Genomic DNA, 25,448 nt, shown 5'->3' on the forward strand with positions numbered 1-25,448 from the left:
TCTAAACTGTTACTGGAAGCGCTCACTGGGGTGCCTGATTCACTGGGGAATCCGAAGGGTTGCGTTGTACCTTAACAGTGTGCATATATATATATATATATATATATATATATATATAATAAATTGAAAGCAAAGAAACTGGTGGCGAAAGCAAAAATTGCAGCATCGCAAGCAAAGACAGGGGCTGCAGGTGAGTTTTGCTCTCGATTTAATATTTTTTGCTTTCAAGTTTTTTTTTTTGCTTTCGATAATTTTTGTTTTGTTTACAATTCTATACATTTTGCATTCAATTTTTTTATTTTTGATCTCAACATCAATTTTTTCTCAAGTTTTTTTGTTTTGTTTACAATATATATATATTTTTAATGTGATACTTATGGCACTAATTTGAGCCCATAGTTACTACTATGTATAATTTCAGGTTAGACTTCAGTCAGCAAAAAAATATGGACTCGTTTGAATTTAAGATGGTTTTCAGTGGCCATGAGTCTTGTATTGAATACAATTGAATTACAATGTCGGAGATTATGTGTGTTTTGCTTGAATCACAGATCAAATAACCCTCTCCCTCTCAGATTTACATGGTTTTAGTTAATTGCACTCGGGACGAGCAGTTTACCAGACATCATGCAAATTAACATTTTGTTAAATATGTTTATTTATTTTTATTTTTATTTTTACAGCATGCAATAACACTATTTTCTAATATTTCTAATTTGCTACAGATACAGGATGCCAATACTGTGGACAGTCTTCAAAACACAATTATGCAAAACAGCATTGTGCTGCAAACAGCTGGATGTTTCCATCATGCCCAAGATCTGGAGGCCATGGACAGAATTGTGAAGGATTATCTTATGTGGTACATAATCTACAGAAACCATTTTGCAATTCAAAGGTAATGTTAGTGCAATATGTACCTGCATAAATCTGTCCTTACACCAAAGATCAAGACACTATTGCATTACTACCCAGTATTTGTATCCATCTAGACCAGGGTTGCCCATACCACTGACATGGAACATGCATAGAGCCTTCTGGATCTGGATCTGGAGTCCTGACAGTGTCTTTTAAAAATTCCAGCGATTTTCCACAAGAACTGCAGAATGCACTTGCAGTATCAATATGTACTCCGCAAAAAAGGCAATACATCATAAGCTGGAAAAAAATTATATTCATATGGTTATATATTTAGATATAAAGTATAGGCCTATGTATGTGTGTGTCTGTGTGAAGGACAAAGCTAAACAATCTTATTAAACTGTACTATGATAATCAAAAGAAACATACAGTGGTTTCCATGTGTCATTGTGTTTTCCGTTAATGTCATTGTGTTTTCTGATTGGTTAATTTGTTTTCCTTTGTGTTGTTGTGTTTTCCTTTTTGTTCATTTGTTTTCCTTTTCATTGTTGTTTTTCATTTTGTTAATTTGTTTTTCGTTTCATTAATTTGTTTTTCATTTTGTTAATTCTTTTTCCTTTTTGTTGTTGTGTTTTGCACTTCAGGGCCACCGTATGTTACCATAAGTTACGATTTCACTGAGAGAGAATAGGACAAAATCACGCCACCCCGTGTATGCATCCTTAACATTATTTAAAGAGGAAGTCTTGGACTTTGTGATGGCATTCGATCTCACTTTGAAATTACTTTAAATTGAAAAAAATAACGCACTGCTACAGATTCAGCAACATCATTGCTGTTTTACCAGTTGTCATTTTCATGTATTTATTTAATAAAACTTGTATTCGTGTTTGTTATGAATCACATTTAATTCTATTTTTTAGTTTCATTTTCGGTTTCTCTCTTGCTTTTCTTACGGTTGCAGCTGAAACAATCCCTCACTATTAACAAATCTCAGTTTACACTCTGTATTTGCTTGCAAAAGTGCCTCTGTGTTTAAACTAATACGTTCCACTATAATACTGTTGCAAAGAACTGATAGTTCTTTGTTTTTACGATGTGCATACCAAATATTGCGGATTTGTTTTGTTTTCTCAGTGCTGTTTGTGGTATATGCTGTCACCAGTGGTGACAGTTTGTCATTGCAGTCTTAAAATTGACAAAAATGTACAGTAATCTAAGTATTTTGTTCATTACTGCCATGTTTCTTTATGTAGGAACTTTTCTTTAATTTTCTAGAACACAGTCCAAAGATACTGTGTACCAATGCACACATCAGCCAAACGGTTTATGAGGAGTTGTCGCTGAAGTGTTTTCAGCATAATCAAAAATGATGGCCACATCATGTGACTAATACATTTTTGGAAATAGCCAAATCAAGTACTAACATAAGTGCACTATGTAGAAAAAGTTTCAGAACTCAACTCTTTACCATTCCTGATAAATTGTTTGAATTTGTTTTTTTTTTTATTCAAGATACATATGACATATGACCATACCATAGACCTCTAAATCCATGCCAAGTTTGGTTAGTTTTTAAGCAGCAGTTTTAAAGTTATAGACATTTGTTTGGAATGTTGGCGGAAGAAAATAAAAATAAAAATCCTAACAACAACAATAGGCTTCCAGTCCATGCTGGTACTGGAAGCCTAATAAGAAGACAAATCTGTGCTATGTGCATGGAAGCCTAATAATAATATAGGCCAGTTCTTGTTTTATCTCATTGTAGTACTAGTAGTAGTAGTAGTGGTAGTAGTAGCAGCAGTGGTAGCAATAGTTAGAGATGCAGTAGTACAGCAGTGGTAGACTTTGTGTCTTGGGTCCCCCAGTGTGTATGTGTGAGTGTGAGTGTGTGTGTGTGTGTGTGTGTCTGGGCATATGTGTGTATATGTGTGTGAGAGTCGATGTGTTTGTCAAAACTGGTACCATATATAAGATGAAATAATCCACAAATAAAGAAATAACAAGAGCAGATAAGAAGGTGAACCACACAGCGATGGAGAGGTACACAACATTCTTCAGTATATGGGACTGCCTCCCTAGTGGCCGCAGGAAACAACCATGGTTTTATGGCTTTATTCAGTCAAGTTTTAGTACCAACAACAAAACAAATATGTATTTACCTTACGTATTATTATTATCTATGTCATATCATGACCAGTGTATTCATCATATACAATAAATAGTTTGTTACATTTTATTCTTCCTCTCTCTCTGATTTCCATCAAATGGAATATGAACTCTGATTTATAACTATGATTGTAAACTCTGAAATGAGCTTCAGTTATTATCATTATTATTATTTTATTTCATTTTATTTAAATCAGGTCTTCCAATAAACACAAACATAAATATATTTAAAATATTGATAATGATGATAATATTAATCATCTCCATTTGCAGTACTACGTCCCGGCCACACGGTGGCAATCTCAGTTCCCAGGCTGATCAAAGACATTGGCCACGGTCCTGCAGGAGAAAAGGAACAGGTCAGGAGGTCAAAAGGAAACTAACAGGGAACAAAGGGAATAAATAGGGAACAAATATAATTTGGGCAAGAAGAGTAATTTTCAAAACCACACTTATCTACCCATGTTCACTTAATATAATTTTAATTATTATTTAATGGATTTTTAATACATTCAGAATGGCCAACAGTTTTATAATTGATTATTTATTTATTAGTAGACTTACCCAGGGCCCCATTGCTCGTACCTGGTTTAACTAATTCAGGCTAATCATACGGATTCTGTTAATCTGATCATTTAAATCAAGCTACCTCTATGGTATCTTACTCAGCTGGGCTTTAAGCTTGCTTTGAGGAACGGAAAAAGACAGACTCAGTTAGTAAGATACAAGGAATGGGGCCCAGTGAGGAAACATTTTCAAAACATTACAAAGTGCAGTACATACAACCAGTGTAAAATACAATACACAGACTTCCTTGTACAAATGAACTAAAAAGTGCAGAGACACATTAGAGTTCTATCCACTGGTGGCCAGTCTATAGGGGGCGTTGGGGCGCCACACCACCTATTTAAATGTAATAAAAAAAAAATGTATCAAATATTTAAAATAAATAAATAAATAAATACAAATATAATATTAATATTACGTTTCTATTTTATCGATGGTCGCTAGTAACACTCATTACAGTACCAATGTGTGCTAACAGTAATCATTACAGTACACTTACATTGCCTTAAGCTACAGCCGCAAAATGAGTGTGCATGTGCTGTAAGCACCTTCAGATGTAACTACTGCCCTTGCATTACAGGGGTGTTATCGAGAATACCCCAGTAACGCAAGTGCAGTAGCGACCTCTGAGCTCCTTGCATGGGTGCCAGTGCCCGCATTTCCATTGCCGATTGGGGTGTACTTTTTTTACGCCCGGCACATAGTTACCTAGGAAATGGCAAGAGCATGCACTTCACTCTGATGGGCTGAACTCAGTACAGTAGGACTGCAGAGAATAGCGCTGGACACTTGTTGAAGTATTAAATCATAAGAATGAGTTTGGAGGAAAAGATGTGACTAAATCTTGCAATGCTGGGAAATGTAAACATCACTACGCAACTGGATGAAAGATACCTTGTAGGAATAAACAAACACAATGGATAAAAACAGGTACATCCTGTCACAATAGATCGACTGAGTATGATTTTGTGGTGCTTTTCAGCCATCCTTGCATGGACGTGACGGAACCGAATAATCTGTGAACCCAGGAGTGTAGTAGAGCTGTGTAGGTTTTGTGTCTCGTATAGGCAGTTCAATGGAAGCACATTTGAAAACAGCAACTGTGTTTAAAGGGACTTCAAACCAGCACAAAACGAACTGTAGACTGTGCTTGAGATTATTTCATCCTCCCCAGCCACTGGGGTCCAGCCTCTTTCTCAGCGTTTTATTTACAGATAGCCAGAGGTATCACACTTCAATCACTGTATCATTTCACATTATTTCAGTAGATTTCAGTAAAATACAGATTTTTTTTAATGAATGTTTATCATTGCTGACAAAGTGCTCAATTGTTCAGATAATGTAAACCTTGTAACCCATATATAATATTATATAAACTTTAGTTTAGGTGGAGATGTTCACAAAGTATTAATGTAACAAATTTTAACAGACTTACAACGTGAATGTTTTTTTTTTTTTTTTTTTTTTTTTACTATTTCGTGACAGTCTCTTGATTTTATTTTAGTAATCCATATAATTTACAGTACTAATATTTATTTATTGGTAACAGTCACTTTTCAACAACATTAAATTAACATTTTTGTCAATTATGAGTTATGTTTGTTGCACAGTTTTAAACAAAACTAAATTAAAACAAATATTTTATTAATAAGATATGGTACTGCTAATATTTATACACAGTTCTAGTAATATTACATGAAGCTTTTCCCAACCCACATGTCTCTGAGGTCACCTGCCACACTCAAAAAAGCGAATGAGGTGTGTTGTGCACTTTATATAATTTTTTTATTGTCAGTTTACTTAAAATACATGTCTTTGTTAAGTTAAAATACTTTTTTCTAATAAAGTCCATGTAACATTTAAGTTAAGTGAATTAGGACTGAGATACTTATTGCATTCAGAAGGAGGCAGTTGCCATAAAACCCCAATGAAGAAGAAGATTAAGATGCTTCAGACTGCACATGCTCAAGGATACGATACTTGACTGCTTCTAGTTCAAATCTTCCCTGCGTTCATTTTGGCGGGCAAGTTGCTGTTGGTCTTCGTTTTCTGAGTTGGAAGAGGTAAAGAGGACATTTCTTTTCACCTGTACCTATTTTTTGTAGTATTTTCATATCGTTTGTTGTACTGTTTTTATTGCGCTATAGATATGGTTTTCTATCAACAATTGATTTTGGGCGGGGTTTAGTGGAGTCTGCGGGATTTATGTTGTGATTGTGCGGTATACTGTCAATCAAATCTTGCAACGCTGCTTTTATTCTGAAGCAGGTACAGGAAATGCAACGTGTTGGCATGCGAGTACAAACAGGTACTTTTAAATAACAAGATATTTTGGGCTATTCGGTTAGCGGACCGTAACATACTGAAATAAAGTACCGGAAAGTGGCTGTAGGCTTGAGGTGACGTTACCACCGCACATTCCGCTCATGTCTTATAATTACGGTTGTCTTGTATTCGGCCAATACGTTACGTTTATAGTGTTTATGAACTTGAATGAACCGCTAACGTTATTAGCCTAAAGTTGTGTAAGCTAGATGCTAACATAAATTGAAAAAGAGTGCGTCACAAAGCAGACATGGGTTTTAGGTAAATTTAATCCTACAAATTACGATATTTAATGTGCCTCTTTTTCCCTCTCTGAATTTCAAAAAGTTAATCGCAACTCCTCCCTTTTGCAGGTGAAGGATAGAACTTAAGTCTGCTCTTCAACCTTGTATTTATTTTTAAGCACATGTCTGGCTTTAACGTTATATGTAAGTATATTAACTGTAAACTAACCGTTTTGTTTTTGTATTACAAGGTTGTTGTTTTTTTTACACCATGCTTAGCTAAAGGGGCTTTAGGCTTATTTTTCAAGTGTGACATGGACAGTTAATGCCATAGGCCTAATGAGAAGCTATGTATTGTGGTCCTGCAATGTTGTGCTGTCAGTGAAGATTAGAAATAGGTATTGCCACAGTTCACCATTGTTATGATTTTAGTTTATTAGTTACAGCTGCAGAAATCAAGTGCTGTAGAAAAACGTTGAATGTGTTAGTAGGTACCAATAATATGTTGTGTTTGTGGACATTATGTTTTCAGGTGGAAGCAGAATTTGTGAGGATTACTACTGCTCCCCTGAGGGCTGTACTACGAAGCAAGGTAACTGGCTTATCCAGGTAAGTTCAGGGGTAACTTTGCGAGGTTGGGAGTAACTTCCCGGTTAACCCGTACTACGAAGGTGGATACGTTTTACCCGAGGTATGTTGTCATGGCAATATACGCGGAATCTCTACACTCCTCCGAGCAGGTTATGTTCGTGGTTAACTCGGTGTTACCCTGTATAAGCAACGCCTCTCCGCCCACAATCTGGTCGAGAAAAATGCTGGCACATTTGCGATACGCAAACGACATTGGGCATGGGTTGTGAGAGGCTCACTCCGCAGGGCGAGGTGTTTAGAGATCGTGCAAATCCTCTATCTTACCCTGATGATGCTCTCTATGAAAGATATCGATTCACATCTGCGGGAATTCAGTGTCTTTGCCGGCTTCTAGGGCCAGACGTCTCAATGCCACTCGCCGGAGTGATGCCCTCACTGTTGAGCAGACAGTGTGCCTTGCTGTGCGGTATTTTGCCAGCTTCATGTATTCCATCTGTGATGCTGAACCTCTGAGCAGGAATACTGTGTGCCGTGCAGTTTGCAAGGTGGCACTTGTTCTCTCTAAACTGCTGGATGCCTGTGTTGTGTTCCCTAGCCATATAAGCCTTCTAAAGATCAAAGAGGCTTTTTATGCGATCGCAAGAATTCACAATATAAAAATACTTGGTCTATTTTTAATATGCATATGCTGGGCCTATATGCAGAACACATGTTTTCCATTGGAATCCCGACGGTGATTGGTGCAATTGACTGCATGCACATCCCCATTAGAGCACCCCTGGGTGAACATGAGGGGGATTAAGTGAATAGGAAGTCATTTCACAGCATCAGTGTTTAGGTATTTGATCATATCATATTTGATCTGACATGTAGGCTAGTCTACATTATTTTCTCCTTAAAACTTTTAAAGATACATTAGGTGGTGAGCCACGACCAAGAGTGGATTCCTGAAATATGTGTGAATCATGTCCAGTTTTCACTCTATGCCTTTTTCTGTTGTGTTGTGAACACATGAATAGGCTACTAAAGCTACACAGCACATCTGTACTGTGTATTACTGATAAGAAGTATTAATACACACCACTTGATAGAGTATTTTTATATTTCATCCGGACTTGTTGCAGGTGCGCTTTCCACTGGGGCTGCAGCTGAAATGATTGTTAGAATGAAGTTATTCTGAACGCAATAGCATTCAATTCATACAGGCAGCCCTACAGCCTAGTGCTTTAGTAGATCTTAATTCATTAACAGTGAGTAACGGGTAAATTTCAGAGATGTAGCCCATGTGTAGGCTATAATTGAATTATCCTAATTGTTGTCACATATTTAGATAGACTATATTACGTGTCCTTTCATCTCAATCATATTACAAATGAAAGAAGAATCCGTAAGACAAAATAGAGAACATATGACAAGAATACTGTTCTTACGAATTTACGCTGTCAGCAATGCGCTGCCAGCAAGCCTCCCTGGCTTTGTTGGCCTCCACAGTGTTACATTTAGGTGCTAACCTTTCTTTAAACTCTCATATCCTGACATTATCAGCTGCATTATTCCGGGGACAGTCCGGTACACAGACACTGTGCACACACTGAGCATGTGCACCCACTTCACGCGAACGCACACTAACTCCAGTTAAGTTAACACAGAGTCAACTAACCGACATCTTAATCACCTTCGTAGTACTGTTTAACACCAGTGTAGGCAATCAGAGTTTGTCAACCCTGACTTTCCTTGATAACCCCGAGTTAACTCTGAGTAGGTTAAACTCGCTTCGTAGTACACCCCTCTGGTCTCAGAGTTCCTTGCACAACATGACCAACACACTTCCCAGCTCATCAAAGTGTTCAAGAAGAAAGGAGGCTCTGCAGGGAGAAAAATTTGCATCATTTTGTCCCCAATTACACAGGTATGTTTTGCTATTGTTAGAATTGACTTGATTGTTGCTCACAAAGCCTAAACAGCAACACCTGTGCTTATTTCAAACAAATTGCTATTTTTTATTTGCAGTCACCTCACATTTTAAACACAGATCAGTGTCCGTAGCTGTGTTTAGTGATCGGATGTATTGACATTTGGAATGAGCAACAGAAAGGTTGCATCTCGACATACTGCACGATGACATTTCCCTGATCCACACAAAAATTTGAGGCCTCTGTTTTCAGGTTTATCCATTAGTGAGTGTTGTGAAAAGTTAGGCTTGAAAATCTAATTTTTTGGATGTGAACGAGATGTTAAAACAAAGAAGGAAAATGCTTTACTGGTTTTTCTTTCCCTTCCCTGCTTAATGTGGACATCTATAAAGTGGTGGTAACCTTGTTTGACAAGGTAAACATTAATGTCCATGTGATGATTAATTGGTCATTGTGGAGTGCATTATATTGCAAAGTGTTCCTAATTATGTGTCTACCCCATTAACATACATGAGGGGGGGAAAATATTAGGAACACTTGTTGACACAATGTAAACAAAAACTGAAAATGTCTAAGCTTAGTAAAAGTAAAAATGTATGGCATTATGTATTGGACTGCATTAGATAGCACAGGTGTTGCTAATAAAGTGCTTGGTGAGGATATTAAATAATATAAAATTATATCTCTATAGTTTAATAGAATCACCCAATACTACTTCATCTTGTTATTTTAATACACATAGCACTGTTTGAAGTATCATGATATTTTCATTAAATTATTATATAAAGGAAACCTGAAATGCAAAAGTTACTCTTTGGAATTATGCAAAATCTGTTTGTGATTTCATAGTTTGGTTTTGTCCTTTCTTTCTCTCTTATGTAAAGGATTCCGATTCTACAGCTGTTGAGAGGGAGCTTCAACAAGTTATCCTTGGCATCTACAACATCAATGTTGAGGGAGGGGATGCCACCACTCCTCCAGCCGATGATGGAATAGTGATCAAGGGTGTTGAAGTTCTGCATGACTTGGGAGACATCGCTTAATGGGTGTAATATATGCACTGAACCTCAGTTATCCTCAGGAACTGAAAGCATCTTTGAAGTACTTCAGAAGCTCTTCCTTTAAATGGATGCTTGCAGACTCTCAACCAAGGTACAGATGCTCAAGAACAAACTGTATGAATGAGCCAACCATTGATTTGGATGCTGAATATTCTGTGGAATAGGCAAAATTATATTTTGGGCCGAAACTGAAAAAAATGATGATTTGGAAAACTTTTGGAAAACTGTGAAGTGAAAAGTGGTAGTCTAGTGGTATTACTAATTGACAAGTGAAAGGATATTGAATTGAGAGACCATGCTGCACCAAAATTGTTGACAACTGAATGGATATTTTGCAGACTTTTTAACACCAAGCTGCACCAAAACAACTGCAAGGAAGTTGGATTGTCAGACCATCTCGCATATACTGACAACAAACACTACTTTAACAGAATGCTGCAACACGAGTTGACATGTTTGTTCAAATGTTTACATCTCAGGTTTTTTTTCCCACACAATGCTAAAATAAATGTTGAAAGTGGCAAGTGCATCGATAGATGTTTAGACCATTATGCTGTTACAAAAAAATTGAAAACGGCAAGCCGTATTGTTAAGACGATAATATTGACAAAGGGATGTTTTGTTGGATTTCATTGCTGCATCATGGCAGTTTACAACTGTTAGTGTTGGACCATGCTGCACCATAATGTTGCCAACTAGAAGTATGGTTTATTATATGTAGAGCTGCAACTAAGGATTGTTTTCATTATCAATAAATCTGTTGATTTTTTTTTTTTTAATTGATTAGTCGTTTGGGGTTTGGGAAGCTGTGATTGACATTGTTGACCATTTTCTGAATTTTTATACACCAAGGTGCAACCTAAAGTATCTTATTTTGTCCCGACCAACAGTCCACAAACCAAAGATATTCAGTTTACTGTCAAAGAGGACTAAATAAATCAGAAAATATTGACATTTACGAAACTGGAACCAGAAAATTGTACCTTTTTGTTTCTTCTTTAAAAATGGCTCAAATCAATTGGTAAATGAAAATAGTTGGCGATTAATTTTCTGTCAATTGACTAATCGATTAATCGACTAATAGTTGCAGCTCCAATTATATGCGTTACACTTATGGTGCCAAAAATGTTACCAAGTGCACCAAAATTGTTAACTGAATCAGTGCTGTGTTGGTGAATAAAGGAAATAACAAAAATATGTTGGGTGTACCAAATTAATTTGTGTGGAACCTGTTGACAAACTAGAATTATGTCAAACTAATTAGTAAAAAATAAATTGGATGAAAACCTAATGTTTTAATTAATTGAACTTGAATGTACAAATAAGATACATGTTGAAAAGACAAATGTAAAATATGTAGCCTGTAAATCTATTCTTTAAGTCCATATAACATAACTGACTTAATTTGGGTAAGCTTAAATATCTCTTGTTGATCAGAAGTTATTTTTTTTTAGTTTGCTCACTTCACAATCATTGTGTTACTTTAACACAAGTTCATTAAGTTAGATGAACTTAACATTTTTGCTTTTAAATAACCTAATACAATTTTGTGGAACCTGTTGACAAAATAAATGTAATTAAAGTCAATGTTTAATTTTTTTGAGTGCTCTACCGGTCAAATGTTTTAGAACACCTCACTTTTTCCAGTTTTTATTGAAATTTACACAGTTTAATATCTCAATGTACTCTGAAATTAAAGCATACAACAAATACACAATTGGAGATAAAAAAAAAATCATGGAATTGTTCTGTTTAACAAAATGTAACCCCTTAAGCTGACAAACCCCTCTTGTACCCTTAAAAGGGCACCAAATCAGTGTGCTTCACTTTAATCCCATGTGTACTCTTCACTGTTGTGTTGTTTGCTAAGTGTCTGGTATCCCACTAAAGCTGAGACACTCAGCTTTCTAATGATGTGAAAAATCTGTTTTTCATACACCCCCCCTCCACGTTTTGAAATGGGGGGTGGGGGGATTCTTGGTCTCAGTAGGAATATAAATTCTCAGAAAATATTGACAATTATGACCAGATAAAATTAGCTTTTTTGGCCACTAGCCACTGTGTCTGGTAGAAGGAAAAAAGTTACCAGCCACTTGGTATTTTTACCAGCCAAAGGCAAACATCACCAAAAATGCATGAGGTTGCGTACATGTGTGGTGAACATGTTAAGACGTGGCATTTATTCAGGTAATTTATCAATCACTATAACAAAAGCTAATTGCACACCTGTATAGACTAGACAGGTGCATATGTGCACACAGGTGCATAGGTGCAAAAGGATCTGGATAGAAAAATATGCTCCCACACAGTTTCTACTTGCAAGTGTTATAAGGTCTCTGATCAAAACACTGCATTCTATTGAATTATAACACTTGCTAGTAGAGACAGTGCGGGAGCATCTTTTTCACATGAATCAATCACATATGCAATAACATGGCAGCTAATGGGGATCTGTATAACACACTAAACTAACACATGAGAAGGGGTGTTATATGGTGACACATTATTGCTCTTCATACTCCTCTTCCTCTTCAGTGCTACTCCCTTCTCTGGGTCTCTGCACGTCATTAAAGGATATCATTGGATTGGCTAGATATATTGTTTCCCGACATTATCACAACTTTTTATTGTCACAATTTCAAATTAACTATAAAGGTTGTGACTATTTGTTTATAATGGAATATTTTGCAATTACAGTTGTAATTGACCTACCAATATGTTTTTATTTTAATTTTTTTATACATTTTCATTCATTTGCCAGTTTAGCAATGTGAGCTGCAATGAAAATACCTTAACATTAGCGTCCTTGTGGCAATGTTTTCCGGTCACAACAGCGAAATACAAAATGTATAAGACCTATCTAGCTAGCTAATTTATACAATCTACTTGACTAAACGATTGACTTTCCCTCTCCACACCACACTCAGACTGCCGCTCTGCGTTCAGAAACATAAGTGTGCGCTCGAGTTCCAGCGAATACAGAATAAACAGCAATAGCTGGCTGTGTGTGTATTCATATGTTTGTTGCTCCTCTTTCCTTTTCTGTCATATTATAATTCTAAGACACTTTGATCCAGGTAATTAAAAAGTCAGTAATTAGTAACATCAACAAATTAATTCGTATTTTGAAACATACCGACAAATACTCTATCAGAAACTAAAAGTTGAGTCGCGTACACTTGTTGGCCACCCGCCAAAGTGACAGATTTGCCTGCCACTGGCTAAATCTACCTGCATTTGGCGGGTGGCGGGTGTTAATTTTATGTCATAATCAGGTAATATTCTGATTCTAATTAAATTCTGATTAAAACAAGACCATCCACGTTTTGGTAGAAGCAACACACACCCATAGAGAGCACAAAATGTCAATATAAACCCTGTTTATAATTGGATCTGAACTCTGTGTTTGACAGAACATCAAATGATATAGTCCATTCGGGTTGCAAACAGATTCGAGCCTCTCAGCAGTAGTGTGTCACCAGCAGTAGAAGTAAAATGCCTCCCGGGAGCCAGAGTCTCTGACATCGAAGCTAAATTAGATGAACTGCCCAGCAGTAAAGTTTCTACTCTGGTCATTCACACTGGCACTAATGATATTAGACATAGATAATCAGAGATTTTAAAAATAAACTTTACATCACTCTGCAAAACAGCGAAAAAACGATGTCAGAATATAATTGTCTCTGGCCCGCTACCAACATTGCACAGAGGGGATGAGGCCTTTAGCAGGCTGTGCTCTCTAAATTGCTGGTTGACAAGCTGGTGTGTATCAAATCAAACTTTTGTGAACAATTGGGATTGTTTTTGGGAAAGGCCTGGCTTATACAGATGGGCTCCATCCCAGCTGGAGAGGAGCCCTAATGTTATCTTATAATAAAGCTAGTTGTTTAAAATCGTGACGCTGCTCACTACCTAGCAAAGCAACCTTAATTAAATGACACCATAATTGACACACAAATAGATATGCTCACCTTGACTGAGACCTGGTTAAGACCAGACGACAGTAGAAGCCTCCCCTATTGACTTCTCTTACTGCCAGAAGGCCCGTACAACAGGCCTTGGTGGGGGGGCTAGCCACCATCTACCACACAGACCTGCGCCTATCTTTTAAGCCATTAGACAGCTTCACATCTTTTGAAATTCACCCAGGTAGAATTTAGGCTGTTTATAGGCCACCAGGCCCCTATTCCATCTTTATGACCAAATTTAGCGATCTCTTATCTAACTTAGCCATACACTATGATAAACTCATTAGTTTGGGGGACTTTAACATACATATTGGCATTAAAGACGACCCCCTCACTGTTAGTTTCTTGTCCCTATTGGAGTCTGTAGGCTTCACTCAGCATTTGTCAGGACCCACACATTATCACAATCACACACTAGATCTAGTTATTACCCGTGGGGTACAGATTCACAACGTAATAATATCACCACAAAACCACTGATTTCTGACCACTGCCTTATTACATTTGAGCTGACTGGAGTAGAATCAGATGCACAGGAGAGGAACATAGAAACTCGTTGCCTAAATCCTACTGGCATTCATAAATGTACTACTCTGTTGCCTAATGTTAGCTTTATCAAAACAGGATCTGTAGATGAATTATTAAATAATTTCAACAATACACTAAGCACTGCTTTAGATACAGTAGCTCCATTAAGGACACGACAAATTAAACCAACGAAACACTCACCATGGTTTAACGAGCACACTCCCTCACTTAAAACAGAATGCCGTAGATATGAACGTAAATGGAGAGCAACAAAACTAGAGGTTTTCCATATGGCATGGAATGACAGTATAATAAGATACAAGCAGGCCCTGTCCTCTGCTAGGACTGCCTACTACTCTAATTTAATAGAGATGCATAAGAATAACCCACAACACTTACTAATCAGCAGGTAAAGCCTTCAGTGGTCATCCCCCCCAATATCACCTGCAATGACTTCATGGATCATTTCAATAGCAAAGTTAACGGCATTAGAAAACAGATAGAACTGGAAACATACACAAATACTATAGCCGATGCCTGCAGTCCTTCTCAGCCCCTGCCTACCTTGGACTCGTTTAATGCAGTAAATCACCAGGAATTGGTCTCCGTAATTACTAAAATGAAAACTACAACCTGCGCACTAGACCCTATACCCACTAAACTGCTAAAACAATCTCTGAAATTAATTATTCACCTAATACACAATATTATTAATGCCTCTTTATCCTCAGGATCTGTTCCCGAATCATATAAAATAGCTGTAATTAAACCACTTCTTAAGAAATCCAGTGCAGACCCTAACCTACTAAAACACTATCGACTATCTCCCTTCCTTCCCTTCCTACCTTCCCTTCCTTTCTAAGGTTCTAGAGAAAGTAGTTGCAAACCAATTGCAAGCTTTTTTAACTGACAATCATCTTTATGAAAAATTTAAATCAGGCTTCCGTTCCGGCCATAGTACAGAAACGGCCCTGTTAAAAGTATTAATTGATGCGTTTCAGTCCACCGACTGGGCACACCACTGTTATTATTTTATTAGACTTAAGTGCGGGTTTTGACACAATCGACCACAAAATCTTTTTACACCACTTAGAAAACCTTGTTGGCCTGTCTCACAATGTGCTGTCATGGTTTAAATCATATCTGTCAAACAGACTCCAATATGTTACAGATTAATGAGAACCACTCAAACGTAAGTGAGGTTAAGTACGGAGTGCCACAAGGTTCAGTCCTCGGACCTATACTTTTTTCACTGTACATGCTCCCTTTAGGTGATATCATTCGACGACATAATACTAACTTTCACAGTTACACAGACGACACACAATTATATTTGTCAGTACATCCTAACAATACCATAGACCTAGAAAAACTAATCTGCTGTCTGTCCGAGATTAAAACATTGGATGACAAGAAATGTTCTTATGCTTAATTCTGACAAAACAGAAGTCCTAATTTAAGGGGACAAAAATCAAACCTGTTCATCATGCACTAACAAATCTGAGTAATGATAACTTAATAATAATTTAATTTCTCCCCTAAGGAGATGGCACGAAACCTGGGTGTCATCTGTGATCTGAATCTATCCTTTGAACCACATATCCAGAATGTGTCACGATCTTCATTTCTCCAGCTTAGAAACATTGCTAGACTGAGACAATTCCTCCCATCACAGGACACTGAGAAATTGATACACGCATTTGTTACATCTAGATTGGATTACTGTAATGCCATTCTGTCCAAAATGCTGCTGCAAGAATTCTTACTAAAACCAAAAAACATGAACACATCACTCCAGTATTGGCTTCTCTTCACAGGCTGCCCGTGCCCTACATGATAGACTTTAAAGTTCTCTTACTAACATTTAAAGCACTAAAGGGACTGGTACCCCTCTACTTAAAAGATCTCCTTATCGATTACACTCCAGGTCGGCCATTGAGATCACAGCAAGCCGGTTACTTAGTGGTCCCTAAAATACACAAGAAAAACCGCAGGTGGTAGAGCATTCAGTTATTGGGCCCCAAAACTGTGGAACGATCTTCCAGCCAACGTAAGAGATGCCTCCTCTGTCCTAGCCTTTAAATCACGACTGAAGACTCATCTGTTTATTCTCTGTTTTTCTAGCCCATAGTGCTGCTGGTGTGCCATGGACATGCAATGCACAACTGGAAATGTCCTGCATTGCATGACCAGTATCTGAGCACAACTGTCTTCTTGTCTTCCAGCAACACCCCACTCTGAGAGGCCTATGAGGCGCCTCGTCCTCCTCCATGGAAGTCTGACAAGGCACAACCCTACTCTGTTGCACCCCATCACGGAAGGCAAATTGGGCATCCACACCCAAGGTCTGATGAGCCATCGCCACCCAAAGGCTTGTTGATGGTCCAACCCCCCCACCCCCGATGGTCGGCTAGAGCCCCCCACCAGAGGGAAGACCACAGCCAGCAGCACCGATTAAGAACTTTCTGATCTCCTTGCTGCTGTAACAACTATACTGCCTAGGCCCTAAGATGTGGACCCCCAGAGATTTATTTTTCTCCTACATGCCATCCATAGGAGTATTTTTGTTTTTCTCTCCTCCGTACCTAAATGGTTTATTTATTTAAATGTTCACTTACTTTATTTTAGATCATGTAAACTGTTTACAGGTCTTTATATATATTTTTTACTTAATTGTATTTATGTATTTTATTTTGCTGTACTTTGTTGTATGTTTACCAGTCTGTAAATCGCTCTGTGGCTACCCTGCGAAGGGCGCTATACAAATAAAAATGGATTGGTTGATTGATATACTTTATATAAATTAATATATATTAATTGTTAGGGTGTTCTGAACAAAACAAGCCTATTTGCAAAGAAATCAAATTGAAACTGAGTGATCTGTGAATGAACCCCCCCCAGCAGACAGCGCGTCTCCCCCCTGGGCTCTGAATGACGGCGGGTGACATGGGAACAGTAAATCAGATGTGTTTGAGAGTGAAATGCCCTGGTAGCCAATATAATAAGCTGTCAAACGATGTGCACATTGTAGGAATACAGTGATTAAATGATTTAACCTCAGGCAGCTTACCTTTGTACCATTTCAGGTTATTTGCTGGACTTGAACTGCTTACATTTCAATAAAAACTGGAAAAATGGGGGTGTTCTAAAACTTTTGACTGGTAGTGTACATGTATACATATAATTATCTGAGTCTAATAGAAGATGTTGCAGAGTTATTATAACAGTAATCATCTCAAATAAAAATCAAACAAGCAAAAGTGATCATTTTTTATTTTTCTCATTATCTACATTACACATCCCCTTTGTTATATTTCCAGAGTACTTAATTTTTGCACTTAAATTTGTAGTTTGTGGATACAACTGATTTCTTATTTTATTAAAACATTATGCATCTCAGCATATTGACCTTCTTCAGAGCTTTTCACCAAGAGCCCAACACGTAACATTAAATAAAATAAGTTTTACCAGCAGGGAGCAGATTTCTCTATTGTTTTGACTGGGGTCTTTTAATTAAAATAACGATTGACTAAATAGCGCCACTGTGTTGTTGTGTGTGAATATGAATATTATAGTTAATGGTGTTAGTTGAGAAAGAAGCAAACCAATGTATACACTGTGCTGCAATTTTATTAGGCTTCATATTCTGGCCTGCATAAAGTGATATTTAGTCCAATGCAGCCAGCTACCTGAGGTGGTTAATAATCCTGTTTGGATTTGATCTACACGTTTTCTGAACTACAATAAATTGTATATAGATGGCTTATGTGCTACAATAGATGTAGCCTTCACATCACTTTAGTGTCACACGTAGTAACTCCATTCAGGAGATCTCTGTATAATGAGTGTCCTAATCTCAGAAAATACATTTGCAAATACACACACAAACTCTCTCTCTCACACACAGACAAACAGACTCACACACAAACACATACAAACAGACTGAGGCACACACGACATGCAGACATGCACAGGCACATATTGCATGCAAATATAAATATTTAAATGTCAGAAAGCCTTACTGATAGAGTGTGGCAGTCAGCTCATCTACATATCCACCTGAAGGAACAGATGAACAGAGAGATGATCATATCAGTAGTGTTGAGACACCAAAGCTGCATTTCCAACTACCTGTCTCTCCCTATGCCATCTGTTTAATGTGAGATGTATCTGGACTATATTTTAGCCTGCAATTCATCTATTCATTTTCTATGCTCAAAATATATGGCCACGTTAATTTCTCTGATATATTGTTCAACCTATCCAAGAAGTGTATGGGTTACAGACTACAACAGATTTCAAATGCATCCCATATGATTTAAATATCATAAAAGGGGTGATTTGTGACATAGAAAATTTCTAATAGATATTACAGTTATTACAGATATTACAAGTCAAAGTGAATGAAACTGTGGTCCACATGACCAAGACCGTAACCTAAATAAGCAGAACAGTATACATTTTTGCAAAATAGTAAGTCATTTTTGGTTGCTTTCAGACAAAATGTAAATGCGAAGCACATTTGTGAACAACAGTGCAAACTCAACTCACAACTCTCTACACATTACACAAAAATCAATTGGGTCTTGTGAAACAAAATTAGATAATCTGTTCACAGCAGATAACACATACACCAATCAGCCATAACATTATGACCACCTGCCTAATTTTGTGTAGGTCCCCCATTGACCGCCAAAACAGCCCTGACCTGTCGAGGCATGGACTCCACTAGACCTCTGAAGGTGGGCTGTGGTATCTGGCACCAAGACGTTAGCAGCAGATCCTTTAAGTCCTGTAAGTTGCGAGGATGGTCCATGGATCTGACTTGTTTGTCCAGCACATCCCACAGATGCTCGATTGGATTGAGATCTGGGGAATTTGGAGGCCAAGTGAACACCTTGAACTCATGATTTCATCAGACAAGACCACCTTCTTCCATTGCTCCGTGGTCCAGTTCTGATGCCCACGTGCCCATTGTAGGTGCTTTATGCAGTGGACAGGGGTCAGCATGGGCACCCTGACTGGTCTGCGGCTACGTAGCCCCATACGCAACAAACTGCGATGCACTGTGTTCTGACACCTTTCTATCAGAGATTTGTCCTTCCTTGGACCACTTTTGATAGGTACTGACAACTACAGACCGGGAACACCCCACGAGATCTGCAGTTTTGGAGATGCTCTGACCCAGTCGTCTAGCCATCACAATTTGGCCCTTGTCAAAGTCACTCAGATCCTTACGCTTGCCCATTTTTCCTGCTTCTAACACATCAACTTCGAGGACAAAATGTTCACTTGCTGCCTAATATATCCCACCCAATGACAGATGCCATGATAACAAGATTATTAGTGTTATTCACTTCACCTGTCAGTGGTCATAATTTTATGGCTGATCGGTGTACTCCCACAACTGTGAATCTCTACTGCACATCTGCAAATCCTCATTGCTCAATTATTCAATCAAAAAGCAATTCATAATATAGTATTCAGCAATGAGAATAGGCAAGAAACCATATATTACTTCACTGTATTACAATACTAAGCAATACACATTTAAGGAGTTTTTCCATCATCTTCCTTGACCATTTAATTATATTGATTTATAGAACTGAAGGACAACCTCGTTCTGGTGGTATAAGAAGAATCTTCAACACTGAACTGCAGGTGACTGGATACATACATTACATATTGTCAGTCTGGCGACTACTGACCAGGTCTTGAATCGACACCAACTAAGGATGAAACAGCTGTACAGGTACCTTTTGACAGGAATAGTTACCGAGTGAAGGAGATTAGGTACCAGTCTGTACAGGTAAGGGTTCATTACAGTAAAGGATTTCCTTACAATATTTACTTGCAGACAGGTAGAATGGCTATCCATGTTCATTTTGTGTTTCTCTTGAGGCAAATGTGTTTTGTATTTATCTTCAGTGGACTTGATTTATGTGTACTGTAATTTCCAGCATCATTCAATTTATCAGGAGTGCTACTGTAAATTAGTAAAATAAAACATTTTGTCCAATTTTCTTGGGCTGTTGAGTGAAAGTCATTCTACTTTGGTCATCTGGATATGAGTCACTCAGAGAACATGAATATAGCTCGTGTTGGGGTGAAATGTTTGACTATTTACACTTATTTACAAACAAGCAGAAGAAGATGAAGAGCACAAGTACTCAGGCCTGACCATGTCATACTGATGCTCAAGATTAGTGTTGACTGTGTCATTGTGAAATGGCTGATATAAATAACTTTGCAGTAGTGGTCTGAGAGTAAAGTCTTCAACACTCACTTACCATCCAGTCTAACCCAGTCCAGACAACATTATATTGTCCTGGGGTCACTTTATTACAATGTGGCCATATTGTCCTGTGGTCACTTTAGAAAATCCCCCTGTATTATAAATAAAATATAGGTGAAGACTGATTGAATATGTTTATAAGATCTCACCTGGTTTACAGACTGTCTCGCATATTACCGGACAGACATAACAGAAATTGCACACCTGGGGAGAAGGAGAGAGAGAAAGAGGATTAATGAAAATATTTTACTGACAGTATTATTAATTGGTCTGTAGAGTGACTGAAGTTATTGATCAAAGTCAAACAATCAATTACATTATTCTATAATATTAACAATAAGATAAGTGTCCTTACTGGTCAGGATTTCCAATTAAATTGCACTGGACACTTTTCCCCCGAAGTTTGTAGTGATTTATTAATTTACTCAAGACATCTTTTCAGACTGTACTTGTAATTTAGTCTTTAATTCTCCTGTAAGATTGCACTTACACATTGTTTTGTCATACTCTTGCCATTGCATTAATAGCACTTGTATTGTTTATTTTGATTTCCCATATGCTCCCTCTCCCTTAGTTCTTAACTTTGACTTAACATCTTGTCTGCACTTATCAGCTGTTACAATCTAGGATGTAAAAACTTATATATTGCTTACTGTATCTCATATACACTTGCGTAAATTCAAAATGTGTAAAATGTATTATGCCTGAACTGCACTGCATTATTGCACTTTGTATTGCCCTTATATTTTGTAATTCACCCTGGACAAGGGTGTCTGTTAATAAATACTAATATAATAATAATAATAATAATAATAATAATAATAATAATAATAATAATAATAATAATAATAATAATAAGGTAAACTTGCACCAGGCTGACCCCAACATTCAAACACAATTTTAAACATAATCCAATCTAATATGTTAAATAAATTGGGGACTCACATCACAGTGTTCACAGTGCGCAGACTTGGCCCCCTCTGGACAGGGACACTTGTCACATTTGTCACAGTACTGTGGGGAGGACAGAGAGAGAGAGATTCAGGTGGACCAAGTTTAAACAATGGTCTACAATTTTAGAAAAGCAAACCTTGAAGGTATGAGGTGGCACTTAGAAGAGTTAGACTGGAGCACACTGGATACAGAGTCAGTTGAAAATTGATGGTTATATTTTAAGAATATACTACTTGAGGCTCAGAAGAAATTTGTACCAAAACGTAGCAAATTGAGGACCAAAAAACATTGGCAAAAAATTGTTTAGAAGTACAGTGGGGGAAAAAAGTATTTGATCCCCTGCTGATTTTGTACGTTTGCCCACTGACAAAGAAATGATCACTCTATAATTTTAATGGTAGGTGTATTTTAGCAGTGAGAGACAGAATAACAACAAAAAAATCCAGAAAAAACGCATTTCAAAAAAGTTATACATTGATTTGCATGTTAATGAGGGAAATAAGTATTTGACCCCTTCGACTTAGTACTTGGTGGCAAAACCCTTGTTGGCAATCACAGAGGTCAGACGTTTCTTGTAGTTGGCCACCAGGTTTGCACACATCTCTGGAGGGATTTTGTCCCACTCCTCTTTGCAGATCCTCTCCAAGTCATTAAGGTTTCGAGGCTGACGTTTGGCAACTCAAACTTTCAGCTCCCTCCACAGATTTTCTATGGGATTAAGGTCTGGAGACTGGCTAGGCCACTCCAGGACCTTAATGTGCTTCTTCTTGAGCCACTCCTTTGTTGCCTTGGCTGTGTGTTTTGGGTCATTGTCATGCTGGAATACCCATCCACGACCCATTTTCAATGCCCTGGCTGAGGGAAGGAGGTTCTCACCCAAGATTTGATGGTACATGGCCCAGTCCATCGTCCCTTTGATGTGGTGCAGTTGTCCTGTCCCCTTAGCAGAAAAACACCCCCAAAGCATAAGGTTTCCACCTCCATGTTTGACGGTGGGGTTGGTGTTCTTGGGGTCATTCCTCCTCCTCCAAACACGGTGAGTTGAGTTGATGCCAAAGAGCTTGATTTTGGTCTCATCTGACCACAACACTTTCACCTAGTTCTCCTCTGAATCATTCAGATATTGGCAAACTTTAGACGGGGCTGTACATGTGCTTTCTTGAGCAGGGGGACCTTGCGGGCGCTGCAGGATTTCAGTCCTTCATGGCATAGTGTGTTACCAATTGTTTTCTTGGTGACTATGGTCCCAGCTGCCTTGAGATCATTAACAATATGTGTAGTTCTGGGCTGATTCCTCACCATTCTCATGATCATTGAAACTCCACGAGGTGAGATCTTGCATGGAGCCCCAGACCGAGGGAGACTGACAGTTATTTTGTGTTTCTTCCATTTGCGAATAATCGCACCAACTGTTGTCACCTTCTCACCAAGCTGCTTGGCGATGGTCTTGTAGCCCATTCCAGCCTTGTGTAGGTCTACAATCTTGTCCCTGACAACCTTGGACAGCTCTTTGGTCTTGGCCATGGAGAGTTTGGAATCTGATTGTTTGATTCCTTCTGTGGACAGGTGTCTTTTATACAGGTAACAAGCTGAGATTAGGAGCTCTCCCTTTAAGAGAGTGCTCCTAATCTCAGCTCGTTACCTGTATAAAAGACACCTGGGAGCCAGAAATCTTGCTGATTGATAGGGGATCAAATACTTATTTCCCTCATTAACATGCAAATCAATTTATAACTTTTTTGAAATGCGTTTTTCTGGATTTTTTTGCTGTTATTCTGTCTCTCACTGTTAAAATACACCTACCATTAAAATTATAGACTGATCATTTCTTTGTCAGTGGGCAAATGTACAAAATCAGCAGGGGAACAAATACTTTTTTCCCTCACTGTATCTTAGATATTGCAAAAAACATCTCGGTTCAGTTTATTACATTCTAATGTTTAAGGTATGAATAGTTTTCAGCTTCCAGTTTTTGAACACTAAATCCAAGAATGCCAAGTGTCCCATAATATGTTTTGACCTTTGGTGTCTCACATTCACACCCTGGGGCAGCTGTACCTAATGCAAATGCACCTGGAAATGCATTTTTAACGAGGCATTCGCTGTTAATGTTATGTGGTCGCCTGGGGGTGGGGGGGGGGGTTGGGATTACTTTACCTCACAGAAAGAGCAGTAGCTGCAGATTGAGCCCAAATGGTATTCATCATCATCGTCATCATCATCATCAATATTGTCATCATCATCTGAAAGAGACCGCATAGTCTGTTTATTTGCCATACCAGCCATTAGCCCTTCTTGGACTCTGGACGTCTTACAGGGCCAAATCCAAGTACCCTGGGTGTTTTCTGTGCTTTTGCTGCCAGGCTGCAGAATTATGCAGAATTATTATCAAGCAAGACAGCCAGCCTTTTCTGTTTTAAAATCCTGTCTTAAAACCTGTTCTTACACCCTCACTTTTAATCCTGTCCAATGAATTGTATTCAATTCTGTGTAAACATGTACCAAACAATCAAAAATACTATAGCAATGCCTAGTACTATATTCCCTTCTCTTCTGTCAAAACAATGTGTCCCACCACACTCCAGCAGGTCCAGATCTTGGTTATTGTTCATGTCTGAGGTCAAAGGTCATGTGGATGAACAACCAGTGGATTCTGAGAATCCACTTCCATGCATCTCCATCAGAGACTGTCATTGGTGGAACTGTTCTAGACCAAATATAGATCAAGTAGAGATCCCTGAACTGTCCCTGGGTCCATCCTCATCAGATGGCATAATTACTTTAGGAAATTGACCCAATTCAGTGAGGTGACAACACTGAATAAAGCCAATGAGGTGGCATCATGTCCCCCCTGCCCCTCTGACTCCTCAGTGCTGACTGTGTAATGCAGCGTGTTGCAAATTAAAGGCTTTCAAAAGCCTTAACAGTGCAGGGGGAGTAAAAAGCAACAAAATCAAACTGGACTGGTCACTGGCATGTTATATATTGACATTTTAGCCCTTTGATAATTTTGACTGACTGGGAGTCAGTCAGTGTCTCAATCAGTGAATCAGTCAATGTATCATTAATTCAGTCAGTCAGTCAGTCAGTCAGTAAGGTTTGGAAACATCACCCTGAAGAATGTACCAAGAGTCAGCTTGGCACTTATAGGGGGGAGGGCACTTTATAAATAACATCCAGAAGTGTGTATGTGTGAGGGTGGGAGTGTAAGAGTGTGTGTGTGTGTGTCTCTGCTTCTCTGCTATTTAAAGGACTTTGCAGATTGACTGCCTAAGAGTTTAAAACCCAGCTACTTAAATAGCATGCAACGGTAGTCATAAATGGAAGCAGACTGAAGACTGATTTGGGCAGATGGTGGTGGTGGGGAGTGGGGCGGGAATGCATCAGTGGTCCCAAATCCTGGGTAAGCACTGTGGCAAAAGTATGCCTCTAGCCACCTGAAATGTAAGACACAATAGTATCTGGCTATGATGTCTTAATATTATCACTCAATTTCTTAGTAGACACCCTTATCCAGGGTGACTTACAATTGTTACTAGATATCACATTCTGTTTTTTTTATTTACCCATTTATAGAGCTGGAGCAATGTAGGTAAAGTACCTTGCTCAAGGGTACAACAGCAATGCCTACAACTGGGATTGAACCCACAACCCTGTGCTCTAGAGTGCAGAGCTCTAACCATTACTCCCCTGCCCTGTGTTGAAGGGTGGTGGGGTCAGACCTCAGACCCTGATTGCAGACATGGAGGAGGATGCAGAGTCTTAAAGTGAGAGGATTTTGCATCCACAGAGCGAGAAAGGTGCTGAGAGTTTTTGTATTATTATTATTAGTAGTAGTTGTAGTAGAAGTAGTAATGGTAAATAATTGTTCCTGGAATGTTTTATAATTAATTTACTGAGCAATTAGTATTTTAATATGATTTTTAAACCACAATTTTACTAGTATCAGTGTTTCTAAATTGTGCTGACTATGGGGGACTATATACTGGGGT

At 38.2% G+C, this 25,448-nt stretch overlaps 1 protein-coding gene across 1 annotated transcript in view; it reads right to left on the reverse strand.

Annotated features, from left to right (window-relative positions):
• Positions 1-2,961: 2,961 nt before the first annotated feature.
• LOC136753035 (sarcoplasmic reticulum histidine-rich calcium-binding protein) overlaps positions 2,962-25,448 on the reverse strand; it is a 28,382-nt gene continuing 5,895 nt past the window's right edge. Inside the window, exons 2-6 of the mRNA XM_066708829.1 lie at positions 23,614-23,699; positions 21,448-21,516; positions 20,652-20,706; positions 18,230-18,266; positions 2,962-3,369 (exon numbers count right to left, since the gene is read on the reverse strand). Coding sequence (XP_066564926.1) covers positions 3,333-3,369; positions 18,230-18,266; positions 20,652-20,706; positions 21,448-21,516; positions 23,614-23,699 — 284 coding nt within the window. The 3' untranslated portion in view covers positions 2,962-3,332. The remainder of the gene's footprint in view (positions 3,370-18,229; positions 18,267-20,651; positions 20,707-21,447; positions 21,517-23,613; positions 23,700-25,448) is intronic.

The sequence above is a fragment of the Amia ocellicauda genome, chromosome 7 (assembly GCF_036373705.1).
Source record: "Amia ocellicauda isolate fAmiCal2 chromosome 7, fAmiCal2.hap1, whole genome shotgun sequence".
Lineage (NCBI taxonomy): Eukaryota > Metazoa > Chordata > Actinopteri > Amiiformes > Amiidae > Amia > Amia ocellicauda.